Genomic DNA, 20,470 nt, shown 5'->3' with positions numbered 1-20,470 from the left:
TTAACAGCAATTTAGCAAAATCAGAGCACGTCCATCTGATCGAACTGAGGTTGATTTTTGCATTTTTAACAGAATTTACATTTTTAAAAATAAAATGTTTTTGAGGCTGTCTTTAAATTAAAATGGAAGCTGGGGAGTGAGGTGTCGCCATGGAGACGCAGAAGTTTTATACACTTACTCCTTCGGACTGATAGGATGTTACCGATTGCTCTGCTATTTTTCTCTAATCTTCGTTTTTTCCTCCTTTATCTCCTGGACCCACACAAAAAAAAAGCTGCAGTATTTATAATCTTACTTCAAAAAAATGTGCAGCACAGGAAAGTGGCAAGGCCGAATCCACACTGCCAAATTTCCACTCTTCCAAAAGAAAAGCACTCTGCTGATCTGCCAATTGTGACATAAATAAAACTGACAACAAATAACACGAGTACAGACTACAGAAAAGAGCCAAGTGGGACCTAAATGTGGTCATGTTACTTAGATAAACACAAAGACTCCTACATCAATTTTTCAGAACCCAGCAAATCCCATTTACTTGGGGAAAAAAAAAAATCACATTTTTATGCCATCTGTAAAGTCTTCTCAAAAGAGCTGGAGCCACAACAATTTTGCACTGCGTTTGATATGCACTTCGACTCTCAGGGAAGATATGAACCAGATGCCTGGTGCTGTTAGTTTTAAGGAACTCCCTTCTCATTAATCTGGGAATTTGTTTCACAAAATGGATACTGTAAGACTTTTCTGATCTCACTGCCAGACAGCTAAAAATGTACCATAGCATTGTCCACCCCCCACCGCCCCCAACCACCACCAATTTATCTCCCCTTCTCTCTTCAAGAAGCTCGCCTTGAAATTATGCTGTGGGGTAATAGGTGCGATTTAGTTTAAATGGATTAATGCCTCCATCTAAAATAGCAGAGAGAGGAACTTCAGTGGAATGCTTTGCGTGTTATTACCTATTATCCCACAGTGCCGTCTGAAAGCCACACTCTGACTCTTGTTGGCGTGCAGTCCAACGAACGTTCGTTTCCCATACCTTGTCCAATTATCCATTCTTCGTGTGTCGGCCGAATCGGGTAGAGTCAGCAGGAGTAGGCCATTTGGCCCTACGAGCCTGCTCCGCCATTCAATAAGATCATGGCCGATCTTCTACCTCATCTCCACTTTCCTGCACTAACCCCATATCCCTTGATTCCCTTAATATTCAAAAATCTATCGATCTCTGTCTTGAATATACTCAACGACTGAGCCTGGTCGCGGGGGCACCATACCTGAGCCTGTTCTTGCTCTGACAGCAGTCACTGAGTAATGATCAAATGACCGTATCTAGCCTGATCTTCCCTTCTCTAATCCAAGGGTGCTGAGGTCAATTGTATCTCCACTCTTGCTGGCCTGGCTGACATCAGTTAACCTCAGCATGGAGACAAACAATCAAACCTAGACCACGTACGGCTCACCAGCTCGCCAGGCATTCAGCTATCAATGGAACGCGTACAATAATATATTAACTGGAGCTCTCAAGTTAGCTTGGAGCACTTCACAGCTGCTCAGTCCCATGACTGCCTCAAAATAAGTGCTTTTTTGTCGACCTACATACAGGAGACAACCAGTCTGGATGGCTTTTTTCCCCCTCTAGCTATGGGGGTATTGGAAGTTTGCAATGGTGGTCACTTTACAGGCATCACTGGCCAGTTACAGTCAAAGCTCAGCACATTCCTGGAAAGGGCATCTGTCGAAAAGATTCACTACCTGGCAAGATTCCTTAGCTCCCACCAATCAGTTCCGGGAGGGGGAGGTGAAATGTTGGTGTCCGCAGGATTACTGGAAGATGCTGAAACCCATCAACTACTCAATTACATGATAAGATTCACCGGCAGCACTGGATTTCCCAAGAACACTGCAAACTGAAGTTAGACTTTCATTCCAATAAGCGGCATTGCTTTCATTATAATGATGCAAAGAAAAGAAAATCAACAACAAGTTCCAGTCGGAAAACATAATTATGACCAGACCCACTTAGCGGCGCTTCTAATTAAAGAACAAAATCCTGAGGCTGGGATGGAAAGTTTGCCAAGAAAAGGCAGGAATTGAAATCGATCATATCACATTTACCAAACTGCTTTATTTTGGTGCAATTAAACCCAATTAAAGATGTTTCTGTAAATATGATATTTGAACCGCAAGAATGCAAATTCATTCGTGACTACTCACGAACTCGGAGGGTTGGGTTTCAGTGAGTGTTTCAATCCTTTCAGCGGCGTAAACCACATTCAGGCAAACGAAGAATAAAGCTTGTTGTAAATCTCATCATTCATCGAGAATCTACTCATAAAATAACACTGGATGGCCAGCTGGTGGCGCCGTCTAAGGAGTATAAATACTCGGGCGTGGGCCCAGCTTGCCCAGGGACATTTTGTAAGACAGGAACTAGTGAAGTACAACTAGACCTCCATGTTCTGAAACAAGTTGATTAAAGCCTTGCTTTATACTCAAACCAAGTGTGTAGTGAGTTTTATTACGTCAAAGCTCGTCTCCAATTCCACCAATGAGGACACCTCTAGCCATATTCTCCCACAGGGAATGATGGGAGAGTGGAGGGAAACGATCAAGACCTGCAGCTGGACACAAACACACCACCAATCAAGTTCGATGGGAGAAGGACGTAGGTAGGAGCTCTGGGCCACCAAGGCTTTTACCTTGCAAGCCAAGGAATTGGGTCTGAAATGATGGTGGGGTACTGGTGTACAAACGCTCAACACTTCCGTTTGAAATTCCTCGCTCCTCTAGTTTAGCTCAAACCATTAACCCATATATATATTAAATGGTTTAACACCTCCACTAAATTAGCAGGGAGACGAATACATTTGCAAACTAGGATCCCATCGCATCATTTCAGGACCACTGTGTTTAATTTTATATGGGAGCAATGTTCCCGCTAACCTGCACAGCCACGCAGCTCTCTGCTGGTCCCATGCTGCCCATGTTTTTCCCACGTTAAATTTCGGGCATGAGCGAAGCTGTGAATGGACCGCACGGTGGCATAGTGGTTAGCACTGTTGCCTCACAGCGCCAGGGACCCGGGTTCAAATCCGGCCTCGGGTGACTGTCTGTGTAGAGTTTGCACATTCTCCCCGTGTTTGCGTGGGTTTCCTCCGGGTGCTCCGGTTTCCTCCCACAGTCCAAAGATGTGCGGGTTAGGTTGATTGGCCATGATAAAAAATTGACCCTTAGTGTTAGGGGGGATTAAATACGTGGGGTTATGGGGTTACGGGGATAGGGCTTGGGTGGGATGGCTGTCGGTGTAGGGACCGGGTGCTGGGGTTGGATGATCAGCCATGATCAAGTTGAATGGCGGAGCAGGCTCGAAGGGCCGAATGGCCTACTCCTGCTCCTATCTTCTATGTTTCTATGTTAAAGGGGCCACATACCCCGCCAAAAAATTAGGGGGAACATTGCATGAGAGTCAATTCACTTTTATTTTTTTTTTCAGTATTTGAAACCAATAGAATCGCTCCCGAAACACTGCACAGTGTAGTAATCGGTCTCCCCCTATGATTATTGCCCTCTCAATCTCCTGCTGTTTGCAATTGGAAAATAAACTACCCACATCGGTGATTTATATTACAGAAGATGAAAAAAAAAGCTATATTTAAAATGCTAGACGTAAAAAAAAAAGCAACTTCAATAATATATTTTAAGCACCGCTCCTTCATAAATGGGCTGTCAGGCACTGAAATCGTTGCTGTAGTGATCTGGCAAACTGAAAACACAGTTCAGTAGCATCACGCCTACTGTAGCAACTGGTATCTTTATGGTAAAAATTAAACACCAAATCTGAGAGACGGACTGAGTTCCAGACTTCTCGTTAGTCCAGAGTCCCTCGTTACAAGAATTGCGGTGAAGATACAGTCCACTAAATAAATATTTGGGCCAGAGCAATTTTTTTTTTGGTGCCCTGTTTAATCCTGAAAATAAGGAGAGATTTTTTTTGTGTTAAATGTTAAGTTGGATCCAGCTGCATTTTTGCATAAATTGGTTGTTTGTACTGATTCTTTCAGTTTTCCATTTCTCACTCGTCAGTTTTCTCCACACCTTTAGCTTGCCTGCTGCACATGTACCTTCTCACCTTTAAGCACGCTTTCTCTGCGCATTAATGCATTTCAGTACGCTGCACACTTTATTGATGACTTTTTTTTGTGACTCTCATTTTCTCTCCACTAGGCCTGAATCTATGTCCACTCTCCCATTAACAAATACTGATACTCATTCTTCTAAACTGAGGGCAAAACATCCATTCTACTGGAAACTGGAAATATGGAGAGCATGTTTGCATTTTCTCAGTATAACCCTGGACCGGGCCGAGAAAATTAAATAAAAAAACATTTCCGAGAACTTAGAACAAGTAGGCCCAAGCCACAAGTTAAAAAAGGCCTGTACTTTTTTTTTAAAATGAAGCACATGGAGACCTTCATTCAAGGTCCTTAAGAAGAATTGGCAAGTGAGGAATATTATGCAATATTTATTTACATATAACATATTTTGACCAGAGCCAGAAGGAAATCCTGCTTTACAAAAACTATCCTGCTGAATTCAAACTATTAAGTTACATGATAGTTACTGTCTGGGACATTTTGTAACTTGCCGAGAGAGCTCACTGCACATTCTATTTTGGGAACTTGAATGGAGAGAAAGTTAATGACATTTACTTTTTTGATAACTCACAGAAACATCTCAGTCTACTTTAAGGGACGTTACTATACTTGATCTTATGACATTGAATGAGCAACCTAACTGTACTTGTTCTCTGGGAGCTCACTGAAGGACAGAACTGTACTCGTTCCTTTTGGAACTCATGGAGGGACCCAACTATGCTTGGTCCGTTGGAACTTAGGGAAAGACCTAAATGTTCTAGGTGCTTTGGAATGCACGGAAAAACCTAACTGTTCTTGTTTTTATTAAGCAACTCACTTTACTTGGACCTTACTTAACTAGGAACCCGTGACCTCTACCACCTAGCTGATCAAGGGCAGCAGGGACATGGGAACCGGATACAGATTCAATAGTAGCCTTCAAAAGAGAATTGGATAAATACTTGAAGGAGAAAAAATTGCAGGGATATGGGGAACGAGCTGTGGCCTGGGACTAGTTGGATCGCTCTTTGAAAGAGCTGGCGCAGACCCGATGGGCCGAATGGCCTCCTTCTGTGCTGTACTATTCTATGATTCTACCACCACCTCCAAGTTCCTCCAAGTCACACGCCACCCTGACTTGGAAGTATATCACTGTTCCTTCATCGTCGCTGGGTCAAAATCCTGGAACTCCCTCCCTAACAACACTGTGGGAGTGCCTTCACCACACGGACTGCAGCGGTTCAAGGTGGCGGCTCACCACCACCTTCTCAAGGGCAATTAGGGATGGGCAATAAATGCTGGCCTTGCCAGCAGCGCCCACATTCCGTGAATGAATGGAAATAAAACTCGGGAGTGATCTTACTGTACTTTATACTTTGGAATTCATAAAAGGATCCCTCTGCACTTTATTTTGCTATGCAGTGAACCACAATATGTGCCATCAAAGTGCAGTGATAATTAATTAATCCTGGGTCGTAGACTTCTACCAGTGTTTCTAAAACATTGGGATAAAAACACTGGGCCCGTGAATTTAAAAATTGTCAATCTTTTTAATTTTCCACTCCCATCGTACGATTCTGTCCTTTCTGCCTTAGGGAACCATAGCTCATTCAGCTTACCCGAAACATTGCAACTTCTCTGCTACCATAGCAGCTACTGTGCTTTGATTCTTGGCTTTCCACATTACTGAATGTAAAATGGAAGTTTGTACCTTTTACACTTCCTTCTTAATCTTCAAAAGTTCAAGAAACAAGTTCATCTTCCAGTCAAAGACAAACATATTGCCAATTAGTTTCCCTTGATGTGTCAAAAGGATGGTAAAGTAATTGGCCATGCTTAGCCAGTCTCTTCCAAGACATCACTTAATGTCCTCAGATTGTCCCTGTAGACCTTGCCCTTGCTCTGGGTTAAGATACCTTTGACCTCTAACCTTCCTATAATAAATTACAGCTAGAGTTGAAAAATATCCCATCAAAGGCATCTACTGACCTGTACCTATGGAAACATGCCATTTTCCAACACAAAGCAGACGCCGGCAGCATGCAGATGTTTAACATGGAATGACAGTGTCACTTTTTAACGTGAATGATTTCATCAGGAAAGTGGTCAGATAGATATATTTTTTAAAAACTTTGAAATTACAATGGTACAAGGCAATGATGGACCAAACAAACACGAACGAAGCTCCAGCTCTCAAAAAAAGAAGTGACTGTTCTGACTCATTTACTATTTTACATGATCTGGTGGAACTATTCCCCCCCCCCCCTGCGAGGGTCTTTCCGTGTAAAACATAAATGAGTAGCAGATGTGTGGATACGTACAATAGCGTTGGTCCATGTAGCCATTTCGGGGGTCCACTGATAAACAGACTGCCCGGTAGGGAGTTTGCTGCTCGGCTAAATGCGGCAGTGAGCCCAGAGTGTTCTTGATTTTTGAGGAAGAGCTAGTGTCTTCACTGGAGCTGCACGGTTCTTCATTTATCTTGCAATAGGACTGCCCTGTCCCGTGTGGCCGCATTGAGATTGCATTCCTGCGCTCTCTTACATAGTCAGGCCAGGGGCTTTCGACTTCTGTGTGGAGGAAGGAGAAACAACAAAACTTTACCTGTCATTAATACATCTATATTTAAACTTAAGCAATGTCCCCTTTCCCCCCAACGTGCCTTATATTATTATAGATCCTTATTTTTTCTAAGGTAACCTCCATACTTTTCCCACACCGTTTCCCTCCTGGAGTGTTTGATTTCTAGCCACACTCTTGATTGATTTGAAACATTACTATTGTAATGTAATTAATATTCAACGGGTTTGCAACATATTTTTAGTGTTATGAATTAGAAATGTAACACTCCACAATGACACTCGTATCCTAGACATGTCTTAAGAAATTTGCAGTGAAGACTATTCTTTTCACTTTCGATCATTCACAAGCTATCGACCTTAAACAGTCTCTTTTTACATTGTATGATTACAATATGGGAAGCCCAGAATGGCTCTCCAAATACAGTTTATAATTGCTCCCACGAGCACCATCAGTCATTGATCTGTATTATTAAGTTACAAAAAAAATTAAAAGCAAATTGTGTGTGTGTGTGCGCGTGTGATTAGGATACTGTCCAATAGGGGCCTGGGATCAGGATACTGTCCAATAGGGGTCTGGGATCAGGATACTGTCCAATAGGGGTCTGGGATCAGGACTGTCCAATAGGGGTCTGGGATCAGGATACTGTCCAATAGGGGTCTGGGATCAGGACACTGTCCAATAGGGGTCTGGGATCAGGACACTGTCCAATAGGGGTCTGGGATCAGGACACTGTCCAATAGGGGTCTGGGATCAGGACACTGTCCAATAGGGGTCTGGGATCAGGACACTGTCCAATAGGGGTCTGGGATCAGGACACTGTCCAATAGGGGTCTGGGATCAGGACACTGTCCAATAGGGGTCTGGGATCAGGACACTGTCCAATAGGGGTCTGGGATCAGGACACTGTCCAATAGGGGTCTGGGATCAGGACTATCCAATAGGGGTCTGGGATCAGGATACTGTCCAATAGGGGTCTGGGATCAGGACTGTCCAATAGGGGTCTGGGATCATGTCAGTGTCTAATCCTCTCTGCCCAGGGAGACCAAGTAAAAAGTGATGTGAAGGAGGAAAAGTTTAACGGGAAAAAAAGGGAGGTAATTTTCCTCAGAAAGCTAAAAATAAAATCAGGGCATTTGTAAAACTTATACTTCCTCAGCAAATTTCACGACAATCGACAAAAGTTAGAAACAAGAGGCAGGGAGTGCAGATTGCTCATTTCAGACTTCGAACATGCAGCATCGGAATAAAGCAGTCAGTTCAACAGTGGAACACGACAGAAATAGCAACAGCCGGTTAAATTTCCAAAGAGAAGTCAAGTTTACCTTATCGGATAGTGAGAAAGTCAGAATTTCCCTGGCAGACACCAGTAGGCTCGGAGAGCTATCAGTCTTAGTTTTTTTTTTCCCAAACAGCGATTAACCGCGGCGCATAAAAGCTCCACAACAGCCTGCCTAGCAGTGAGCTGGAACGTGAATGGTACAAGAGTATTCTGCCATCGATCTATATTGTTCTCTGGGTTGTTCTACACTTTCCTTTATTATAAGTTCCCTGTGGGTATTGGAGTTCGTACAGAGATATATCACTGGCAGGATTTAATAGGGGGGGGTGGGGGGGTAAATTAAACATCACAGCTGCACGAAATCTAAACGCCAAAAAGAAAAGTAAAGTCCTGAAGAGATTGAGAACACTCGCCGTTTTTATCTTCTAAACTTTCAACCACTCTGCTGTCCCCAGGCTGCTAGACAGCTCCAAAACTAACACAAAGAAAGCTTTTAATCCAAATTCTGTCCTCTTTTTTCTTAATTTTTTCCACCCCCATAACAATTATTTAACCTCTTGCAACCAAAAAGACTTCCATGCGTTTGTAAAAAAAAAAAATTCTTGGCAGATAGTAAATCATTTGAGATGTAGCACATTTGCAAAAAAAAAAAAATGACCTTACGATTTATAAAATTGTCCTGAAAATAAGCTGAGTACTCACTGGGATGGTTTCGCCATTGGTTTATACTGGGAGGCGGTGGAGGAATTTGAGTGCACAAAGGTCCTGCCTGCAACCTGCACAAAGCCTTGAATGGTCAGACAGCTTTTCAAATGCTGCCCAGAACAATGAGGCCATTTCAATATGAAGCTTTTTTTCCCCTCTCTCTCTCTCTCTCTCCTCCTCTGAGTGATTAACATTCAGCCCCATGCCCTTAGAAAAAGGCGAGTTATTCTCCAGTTAAAGGTTTCGGAGGAGCAGAGGGTCAGGTGGCTAATCATTAAATCAAACTCCTGTCACCCCCTCACAATTACTCCAGCTGAAAGAAAAGGGTTTTATTGCTCCAGTTTATGCAAAATAAATAACGTTACAAAAACATTCACCAGAATTATTTTTTTAAATAAAGCGAGCGGTGGGGTGTGGGGGGGGGGGGGGGGGGGGGCGGGGGGTTAACAATGGCATCAATTACAGGGGAAACTTTTTACAAACTCCTCTGGCTGCATTGTGCTTAGTTGTGGCACGTTTTTGCAGATAAAGTTTAGTTTTCCAAACAGTGTTTTTTTCCCTCTCTCTCTCAGCTGCAGCGTTCAGGCAATGCGCAGCCTGCGCGCCTCAGCTTGATCACAGCCCAGTTCCCAACCCACTGCTCTTCCTAGACTCACAGTACCCAAATTCTCAATGGGAGAACTCATCCGTGAAAACAAAATCACTTGTTCTCTCCCCAACCCCAAGAAAAGAAACCCAAGGAATTCTTAAAATGTTTCCCTTCAGAAACTTCAGTACAAATTGGAGTCGGGAGCTCAATTTGAACTAACTGATCAACACGTTTCAAAACTATTTTGCCCCTCCTAAAATACAGACTCTTCACTTCCCCACCATCCCCCCCACCCCACCCCACCCCACCCACACCCCCATCTCAATCCACTTCTAACCAGGAAAGTAAAGCAGTTTCATTGCCATGGGAGTATTTGCTAATCTCTGCCAAGATATAGTCAAAGCAAAATGTGAAACAGCCTTTGGTCACAAGGCAAGTCTATGTGAATCTAAATAAACAAAAGGGCACATGTAGCTCTCTTCCTGCACACTCTAGTAATCAGTTCAAGTCGGGGGGGGGGTCACGTTTTCAAGAAAGTCCTGCTCTCTATACTTGGGACTAACTACATCATGCACAGCCCTCATTGAGATGTAAGCTAATATTGTTAAAAGACCTAAACTGTGAATGCATGTACAAAGCCCATCAGCAAACTGCAATATTGATCTTTGCACAGTCTGAGAGAATGCCTTAGTGGACTCAACGAGTTTGGACAAATACTTGTATTGCTGTTACTTCTCTCTTAAGAGTTTGTCGAGATGGCACTTCAGCGCTTCCCTGGAAGTGCACCTCGAGACCCCTGCAATCCATCAAAGAATGCAAATTGGAGGCCAGACAAAACCAGGCAGACAGCGGCGTGTTAAATAACGGTGCAGCCGCGGAGAAGAGTGCTTCCTCCAGAATGATTGCTGTGCACACAGTTAGAATAAATCCCCGCTCTCCATTCATGCCGATGACAAACCGAAGTGATAACTAAGAGTAGAACAAATATAAAGCGTAACATAGCTGACAAAGAAAATCTCAGGAGTTAAAACGTTTGCAAAACAAAAATAAACAATTATCCTTCCCACAGGCAAATATATATTTAAAAGTAATGATTATTTTTTTTTAAGTATATATTTATTCCATTTTCTGCGTGAGTCTGGGGATTTGATTACAGTCGAGTTATTTTATGCAGCATTTTTAAATACTTTTACTCTGCGATGGACTGGCTTTGTATCAGTGATGGAGAAGGAGAGTTGAAACAAAAATGGTCTATTTTCACGAAGCCATCAAACATCTTCCTCCTTCTCTCTCACTCCCCCCTCAAAAAAGAGTTAAAAGATACATCGTATTTAAGAACTTTAGTTAAATGACTTAAAACCAACCCCGTCTCCAGTAGCTCAATTTACTGATCAAGAAGATTGCACAGTCGCGATCTCTCAGACCGGAACTGTTGCAAAAGTCAGACTTTATTCACTAATGAAAATTACAAAAACACCAATAGACATTTGTACAAAATAATAGAAAATGCAAAAGGGATCGCCGACACAATAACGACATACACCCCCCTTACCTACACAATAAACCTGTTCCTGAAATTCGATGGCGAGTCGCTTTTTTGTGTATCTAATTGGGGTACCTCACCACTGCTAGTTTGTATTTCCACATGCCACTCTATAAATCAACTTCAAATGGCTTCAGGAGCATGCAGACAGAGCCATTTCTCATTTGTTTCATTAACCCTTCAGGTGCCCGAATCTCGGCATGGTTTAATCTCGAGGTGAACTTGGACCAATTTCACCCGGCTTTTTCTACTGATACGGTAAAGACTGGAAAAGCCCGACATTTCCCTGTGCAGTTGCCCCCAGGATAAGAGGAATTAACGTTTTGCGGTGTATCCCCTTCTACAGCGCTCAACAGTGGGTCTATACCCCAAAACATTAACCTCCCTGTTGTGTATACCCTGTTTTTATTTCCAGCATTTGATATTTTTCTCTCTCTTTTCTGTGTGTAGAGGGACAGTGCTTTTTAATTTTTATTACAACACATGCCAACACATTTGGCTTCCCGAATTGTTGCTTACAGTCCCAGTTAGTTATCTAAATATTGCTTTCATCATTAATCATACGAGCTACAGGATTTTCCACTTTCAGACTACAGAAACGGTTTGTGCATAAGTGACTGAATTAGGTAAAATAAGAGAAGAAAGAAGATGCATTTACTGTCTATGGCACTCTTCATGACCTCAGGACGTCCTAAAGCGCTTTACTGCCAAAGAAGTACTTGTTTTCAAGTGTAGGTCACTGTTATAATGTAGAGAATCGCAGCAGCCAATTTGTGCACAGCAAGCTCCCACAAACAACAATGAGATAAATGACCAGATAATCTGCCATAGTGAGGTTGGTTGAGGGACAAATGTTGGCCAGTACAAAGTAAATTAAAATGAAGAAATTAATTAATTAAAATGGGGGATGGAGTAGATTGTGAAAATTTAATTTTATATATTTAATTTTTCTTTCTGGAGAAATAAACTGGATTGAGTCTTCCCCGCCACTCAACAAAATTAGAGAGAGAGAGAGAGAGGAAATTGAGATTACTGGCAACTACAATACTGTTCAACAGCAACAGCAGTAAACTCACAAACCCAATGGTCCCTAACATAACATTGCACAAAAAGCCAACTTGTAGGCTACAACACAATCAGGGCAGTTTGGTTTACACCAGCTAATCGGCAAGAAGCTAACAGCACAATGGAAAAAAAAGTCATGCCTTTTACAACAGTAGCAAAGAAAAATTCCAGACACTGGAATAAAATGTGACCAGCATTTTATGAACACAACTCCCAGAAGATTCATCACTGCCAGTTTCTAAATGTTATTACGACATGTGGAAGACAATCCACTGAGTTGGGAAAGTTAGGTATGTGTGCCGATGTTATTAGATTAACAGTTTTATAAGCTGGAGATCAAAATTAATAGTGTTTGCTGATTTCTTTTCCACACCCTCTTTGGAAGGGGGTGGGGGTCGGGGTGGGATTGGGGAAGAGGAGAAGGGAGAGACGTTTTGCATTTGTTCAAAGTGCAGTTGTTTTGTCTCAGTACATTGTTTCCAAATGGTTTCACACCAGGGTTTGGGGGCAGCCTGTTCGTGTTTGAGCCTGGCTAGTCTCCCTCCAAACCCCCCTTCCCCCACCCCAAAGACAGCACTGCCCCTTTAAAGAGAAGCTTTGGAGTACCATCTCATGCAAGCTTATTTACTCTGTTCAGATGGACGGACAGTAAGTTTTAGGTGGCATGATAAGACTGGATCAAAGTGATTGTACTTCATTCTATATTGTACAGAATCAGTGTTTCTAAGTTTAGACCATTTTCCCTGAAGGAACAGGAATGCATTGATTTACTATGAGTTGCAGTTCTTACTGCAGTACAGGTGAAACCAGTTTCCCTGTGGTTTAATCAATATACCAGTGAAGACATTTGTGTGAGTGTGTGTGTGTGAGAGAGTGAGTGAGAGAGACAGAGAGAACCAAGTGAGAGGAGAGAATGCAATGGAGGAAGAGGGAAGAGTGGTTGGGCAAGGAAGTAAAGAGGCAGGGTGAAGGAAAAGGAACCGGTGGAGGAGAGGGAGAGAGAAAGGAAAGAAAAAGAGATGTCAAGAGAGAGAGTAAAAGAAAATGTTAATAAAAACCATTGGATAAGTGTGCAATTTTCAATTTGCTTTCCAAATGAGACATAGGTAAAGGAGTGACGGTTCAAATATCGAAAAGGAATCCAGGTTAAGACAATTGGGCAGCAGCATGAAGCTTGAATAGAGATAGGGAAAGGGTCAATCTGGCACTGCTGGTCTTTTAATTATGTGAGAGTTTTTCAGCTGAAATGAGGTCTTGGTGAAGAAAAAAAGCTTCAGTGAGGAATGTAGGAAGTCAAAGATCTCCACTTGCCCAAAAAGCACAGAACTGCAACTCAGCACCTTGTAAAATAACTTACACCATTATTAACACGATAAAGCATGTCTGACAAACCTGATTACAGCCCTCCACTCTTTCTACTGTAGCAGCGGTTGGCACTACACACTACTGAGGTAAAGGAACCGATATTCATGGACATAATGGAGCACTTTCGCCATCAAGTCAGTAGTCCAGTTTGTCGCAGCCTTTCCTATTTATAACCAAATGATTATAAGCAAAACTCTTAAATATCTTGTGGTATTTAAAAATAACAGGCACACATGCGGCACAGATGTTGCAAAAAATTGCTGCATGTCCCTGCCCAGGTTTTCTTCTCATTTCTTCCATTCTCTCGCGTAGTGTGGCTTTCCTACCATGACACACCAGTGGGCACTGTGCCTAGAAATCATTTCTTCCATCAACCGACTCAAACACGAGCAGCTACTGACAAAATCCAACTCTCTAATGATGCGCTGCTCTTTAACATTCGCAGACCAGAAATTAATTTGGAATGCTTAACTCCTCTCAGCAGAAGATTTAAGGCACGGTTATTCCGTAGCTACTTCTCTCAGGTCAGTAGCTATAGCATCCCTTTTTGCAGCCAGAGGGGAGGGTGAGGGGTACCCGATATACTGTCTGGCTGCGATTCTCACCGTCAGATCCAGGAGAGGGCTCCGCTTACATTTTAAATTCCTCGAGAGTGCGGCTAGGAGCAACTGCGTGCTCAGTACATTTAAATCTGGGTAGGCTGTTCCGACAGATCATTGAACACTTTGTAAACCCAGTTTGCCAGTGCACTGGCGGTACACTTGATGTGGTGTCAGGCCTCTTAGGGTGGCCCCACGTACTGCTCCACTCTGGAGTCTAGTCAGGTTGGAGAGGGCGCAGGGAGTTATGTGGAGAGACTAGAGAAGCTGGGATTTTTCTCCTTAGAGCAGAGAAGGTTAAGGGGAGATTTAATAGAGGTGTTCAAAATTATGAGGGGTTTTGATAGAGTAAATAAGGAGGGACTGTTCCTAGTAGCAGGGGGTCAGGAACCAGAGGACACCGATTCAAGATAATTAGCAAAAGAGAGATGAGGAGACATTTTTTTACACAGCGACTTGTTATGACCTGAAACAGATGGTGGAAGCAGATTCAATAGTCACTTTCAAAAGGGAATTGGATAAATACTTAAAAAGGAGAAATCTGCAGGTCTCTGGGGAAAGAGCAGGGGAGTGGGGTTAATTAGATAGCTCTTTCAAAGAGCCGGAACTGGCACGATGGGCCGAGTGTCCTCTTCGGTGCTGTACGTTTCTATGAATCTAGGATCCAATTCAAGAGCTACACTGAAATTCTAATCTTGCTGCGAATCATAGGCCACTTTGCAGCGATGCTAAAATTGCAGTATAAACACGCCCCAGGATTTGGCAAAGTCCCATTAAGAAAAGAATATTGGCCCTGAATTTCCACAGAATTTCTGCTGCACCACCATAACTTTGCCTAAAGTGGGGGAACCCCACTAACACGCATACATGGGTTTCCGCCACACTTCTGGCAAAGATACGGCAGTCCAGCGGCAGAAATTCCGAGGAAAGTCTTTGCAATTTTCTGCAGAAACGTGTAATTAGAAAAAAGTGGGGGTGGGGTAGAAAAGACTAAAATGGAGAAGCCTTTTCATACCAAGAATATAATGATTCCATTTTAGTAGAGAATAAACCCAATATCTTTCTGGAGTAAACCTTTGGCTGAGCTCTCAAACAATGTTAATCTGCCAGAGCGTTTTGTTTTTTTTAAAGTCGGTTTGATCTTTAAGAGTTATGTTAATATTAACTAAAAAAACGGAAAGTTCATGCATACAGATGGATTTTCTGTCTCTAGTGGCTTCACGGATACCACAGTGTAGAGCATTTACGGCAGAGTTTAAAGATAGCTGCTGGCACTACAAAGGTAGATTAATCACTATAGATGGAATCATCCTCAATCTTCAAGTCCTCTACATACCATGGGTATTCCCTAAATAACTACATCCCACAGGTAAAGTTGTCCTTTAGGTGGCTGTTTCTTTAATAATGGATGCCGTCATCCCATTATATCACGTCCCTTCCCCATACTTTTGCATATCATCTCCTCTCACATACAATCCTTCCTCGGTTCTTTTTTGATCCCTGAGCTATGCACGCCTGAGAGATCAGGCAGCCAGGACTCCACCAACGCTATTCTAGGGCGGACAGTAATTCATTGGCTGTGAAGAACTTTTGAGATTTCTAGAATATGTGAGGAACACTACATCAGTGCAAGTGCTTTCAAGCAAGATCTGTTAGATTTTGTGTTATTTGGGTCTTCCTTTGTGAAGGCAGAACCAAATAATATCGCCTTATCTGAGGAAGGATGTTCTTGCCATGGAGGGAGTGCAGCGAAGATTCACCAGACTGATACCTGGGATGGCAGGAATGACATATGAAGAGCGATTGGGTCGATTAGGCTTATACTCGCTGGAGTTTAGAAGAATGAGAGGGGATCACATTGAAACTTATAAAATTCTAACAGGACTAGACAGACTAGATGCAGGAAGGATGTTCCTGATGGTGGGGGAGTCCAGAACCAGGGGTCACAGTCTAAGGGTAAGGGGTAAGCCATTTAGGACTGAGATGAGGAGGAATTTCTTCACCCAGAGAGTGGTGAACCTGTGGAATTCTCTACCACAGAAGGCAGTGGAGGCCAATTCATTAAATATATTCAAGAAGGAGTTGGATATATTTCTTAAGGCTAAAGGGATCAAGGGATACGGGGAGAAAGCAGGGACAGGGTGCTGAATTTGGATGATCAGCCATGATCTCATTAAATGGCAGAGCAGGCTCGAGGGGCCGAATGGCCTACTCCTGCTCCTATCTTCCATGTTTCTATGTAGGTGAACTGTGATGCCGCTTTTAATAGTAGATGTTGGGCAGAGGTGAACATTTCTTTGGCTACCTTATACTTTGCAGCCGCTCATCCTGGTGGTAATACAACATATCCAAGACCTTTCCGTATTTTGGGAGCTGTTCAAATCGTTTTGCTTCCAAGTGATGCTGTTTTCATCAGGTCCCTGTGGTTGCATGTTCTGACATGACAGATTGATGGAGATCAGTAGAACGAGCCAGTGAATGGGGAAGGTGCCAGCTGTACGGATTGCCGGCAGTTAGCGTGCCTTTCGTTAGCTAATTCTGTTTATGGGGATACATCTGCCTGGTTAAGGTGCAACATGTTGAAAATGCATGTGCAAACATAAATGTAAGAACGACTGAGGTCACCTACAACAAAGTAAAGCAAAGTAAAGGCATTTTTATCAATAACAAAGCTACCTGCTGACTTGTATCCGACAGCCAAGACTATTAGGGCAAGTATAAGTTCACTTATGCCACCAGAGTCTGTACATGCTATAACTGTGCTGGGTCTGGTATTAATCTGTAAATCAAACAGATGAGCTCGTGAGGCTGAAGAGATTACATAAAAAAGTGAATTTTTGTACCAGTGATTTCCTTCGGTACCAAAGCATGAATCTTAAAATATGGTACCTCTATCACAAAATACTAACAGTCCCAATGTTTTAAAATATCCAAGAACTGCTCATTTATCTCATTGCTATTTGTGGGATCTTGCTGTGTGCAAACTGGCTGCCGCATTTGCCTACATAACAGCGATTACAGTTCAAAATACTGTAATACATTGGCTGTGAAGCACTTTAGGTCCCCGAGACAGTACATTTGGTAGAAAATCTTAAAATAGAATTTCACTGTATCGCTTTCACCAAGTCCTGGAACTTTTTTTATTTTCTTAACTGTTTCCTCTTCCTCCTCTGCCGACAGTGGGTTCTGCTGGAGTTTGGCTCCACATGCAGCTCCCCCAAAGACAGACGATTTTTATGCGAGAACATAGGCAGTTTTGCAAACTATTTATTGCTGTGTGTGGGATCTTGCTGTGCTCAACTTGGTGTCACGTTTCATATATTGCAACAGTGACTACGCTTCCAAAAAAAATACTTAATTGGTTGTAAAGCGCTTTGGGACATCCTGTGGTTGTGAAAGGCGCCATATAAATATACTTCCTTCCTTCTCTCCCTCCCTCCTTCCTTCTTCCCTTCCTCCCCTCCTTCCTTCCAATTCCCTCCTCCCTCCTGCTTTTTCCCCTCCCCTTTCACCCTTCCTTCCCTCCAACCCCCTTCCTTAACATCTCCCCCACCCCAACAGGGTACTGACAGCTAACGGATCAATTATTAATACCCTAGATTTAAACCTTCAAAATGCTGAACGCGCATCATAAAAAGTTATGATGAAATGAGACTGTCTGCCTCGTCTCCCCGAATGATGTCAGGGGGTCCAGAGATAATGAGGAAACCACAAGGGATACTCAACCCACGACATCACCAGCAAAACATTGCTCCGAGAAGGGAAGGTGATGAAACTGAAGGTTTAGATTGAAAACTCTTAAGTGTTTGAAATCTATAATCTAATAAGGGATCTAGTGTTTGTCAGAGTTGGTAATTCAAATTAATGCTGACTCTATATCCACCCCTTACGATAAAATAAGTTGGCCCTCAAATTAACCAATTGGTTAACATCTCTGCTAAATTCAACAATTTCAGGCAATCATACTAAACTAGTATTTCACAGCAAGATTTCCAGGCCATGGCGTTTAATGGACCTCAACTATTTTCTAGGCATAAGAAATGAAGTTTAATTATTACAGTGAGGTTTCAGTAATTTTATATTCAACCATTCTGCTGCAGACAATATAATGCAATGGAAAATGATCCAAGATATATAAACCAAAAATAAAGAGCTTGCATTTATATAGGGCTTTTTATATATTCAGGACGTCCCAAAGCACTTCACAGGCGATGAAGTACTTTTAAAGTGCCATTGCTGCTGCAATGTAGGGAAATGCAACAGTCAATTTGTGTAGTGTATGTACCTTTAAGGGGAGAACTACTTTTTACAGCTCCTGTATACTGTATAGTACCGGCAGTGACCACACCTGTATATAAACCCTGAGTAGGGATCTGTACTGTTAGTTTTAGAGTAACCCTCATCCAGTAAACACCTGTTGATTGTTCTCTGCAGTCTCTGTCTAGTTATTGAAGGACACACAACATCAAGATACACGGATTTAACATTGGCGACGAGCAGATTCGAACCTATCTGCAACTCTGAAGGCGGCCGATTCCATAAGCACGGGTGTCGACCATCCAACGGAGACTCCAGCGAAACAGGCTGGCAACAGGTACGGCGCAGACCCTTCCCGCACAGCGGCGGCTAGAGCCGACCGACGGCACAGGAAAAGGCCGAGCAGTGTCGACGGGAGCAGAGAGAGGGTACAGCGCACAGGGCGCAGCCGCTGTTCAGGACCGAGCGGCGTCGACACGAGGAGAGAGAGGGTAGAGCGCACAGGGGGCAGCCGCTGTTCAGGACTGAGCGGCGTCAACGAGAGAGAGAGGCGGTGTTCAGGGGGCGAGCAGCATCAGTGGGGAAGAAAGGAAAGTGCGGGAGACGCCATTTTGAGCCACAGCGGAGAAGAAGGGAGAGCGTGGGAGACGCCATTTTGAGCCGCAGCGGAGAAGGGAGAGCGCGGGAGACGCCATTTTGAGCCAGTCTAACCACACCCAGGGATGCCGAAGAGTGGCAGTGTCACAGCGTTCGACAATGAAGTCGAAGATTGGACGACACATGTCGAACGCATAGAAGTGCACTGCAAGGCGAATGAAGTGCCAGATGACAGGACAGCGCTGGTATTGTTGAATTCAATGGGTGCAAAAACATATGGCTTACTGCGAAACCTAGTAACCCCAGAGAAGCCAGTGGAAAAGGATTTTGAAAGCATAGTGTCAATCCTACAGGACCACTTAAACCCCACACCGCTGCTGATAGCAGAAAGATTTAAGTTTCACAAAAGGAACCAACATAAAGATGAAAGTAATGCTGAGTTTTTAATGGAACTGTGCAAGCTATCGAAACACTGCCAGTTTGGAACGGGACTAGCAGATACTTTAAGGGACAAGTTTGTGTGTGGGCTTCAAAGTGAAGGAACCCAGAAACGGCTTCTATCAGAAAAGGATCTTACGCTGGACAAGGCTTTCAGCATGGCAGTATCACACGAAGCAGCAGCACGGGGCGCGGCAGAGATACAACGGAGACCGCAAGAATATGGCACAAATGAAATGTCATACGGAACAGTGAAGTGCTATCGCTGCGGCAGAACAACACACGACCATAAGGATTGCTGGTTCAAAGACCAAGTGTGCAGACAGTTTGGAAAAGTAGGACACATAGCAAGAGCCTGCAGGTCGGAAAAGAAAACCAGCAGCAAGAAATCCCCACAGGAGAAGTACAAGAAGGTACATAAGGTGACGGAGAGTAGTGCAGACGAACAGAAAAGTGATACAGACTCCGGAAGCAAGGAGCTGGGTCGTCTGAAACTACATAATGTGATCAAAACGGAGGATCACCAAACTATCTGGGTCACGCTCAAGATAGCCGGAGTCCAAGTGAAAATGGAATTGGACACAGGATCAGCCCTAACAGTCATAAACCGAAGGGACTACAAGTGGCTATTCTCACATATACCCTTGAGAGATACAGAGATTGTCTTGAAGACGTACACGGAGCAAAAAGTCTACCCCAAAGGAAAAATAAGGGTGAACGTTATATATAACGGCAAGGAAACACCAACAATGGACCTATATGTATTGCCAGATGGAGGACCACCACTACTAGGACGTGAATGGATCCGGAAGATACAGCTAGATTGGCATTCCATACAAGCACTGACTGTAGATGCCAAAAAGGATGACGACGTCACACCTGGACGACTGTCAAAAATGCTAACTGACGCACAAGAAGTGTTCCAGGAGGGACTCAGAACAATAAAAGGCATAACAGCGATGATCAAAATAGAGGAAAATGCAAGCCCAAAGTTTTTAAGGCCAGACCGGTACCTTATGCGATCCGCCCAGCCGTCGAAGCAGAGCTGGAAGGTTTGGAACGTTCAGGAGTACTGTCCAAAGTGGACTGGAGCGAGTGGGCTACACCCATTGTTCCTGTAATGAAGAGGTCGTTGAGTAATACGCCTGGGGAACCAAAGAAGGTTCGCATCTGTGGGGACTTTAAGGTGACAGTGAACCCAGTCCTTCACACTGTACAATATCCGCTTCCGCGGATTGAAGATATTTTCGCCTCGCTATCTGGAGGGAAACGCTTCACTAAGATTGATCTGGCCCAGGCGTACCTGCAAATGGAGGTAGA

General features: G+C 43.4%; 1 protein-coding gene across 2 annotated transcripts in view; it reads right to left on the bottom strand.

The window, feature by feature from the left end:
• Window positions 1-20,470, bottom strand: part of gli2a (GLI family zinc finger 2a) — a 463,484-nt gene that overhangs the window by 227,988 nt on the left and 215,026 nt on the right. Inside the window, exons 1-2 of one of the 2 annotated variants that reach the window (XM_085986884.1) lie at window positions 8,036-8,149; window positions 6,452-6,700 (exon numbers count right to left, since the gene is read on the bottom strand). In XM_085986884.1, coding sequence (XP_085843010.1) covers window positions 6,452-6,647 — 196 coding nt within the window. In that variant the 5' untranslated portion in view covers window positions 6,648-6,700; window positions 8,036-8,149. Of the gene's footprint in view, window positions 1-6,451; window positions 6,701-8,035; window positions 8,150-20,470 lie in introns of those variants that run through there. The other variant, XM_085986883.1, reaches the window with a different exon arrangement.

Source organism: Somniosus microcephalus, chromosome 4, assembly GCF_052327205.1.
Source record: "Somniosus microcephalus isolate GS21.2 chromosome 4, FLI_Smic_1.0, whole genome shotgun sequence".
In the NCBI taxonomy this organism is placed as follows: domain Eukaryota; kingdom Metazoa; phylum Chordata; class Chondrichthyes; order Squaliformes; family Somniosidae; genus Somniosus; species Somniosus microcephalus.
The sequence above is the reverse complement of the archived record's forward strand: the minus strand, read 5'-3'. Positions and strand labels throughout refer to the sequence as shown.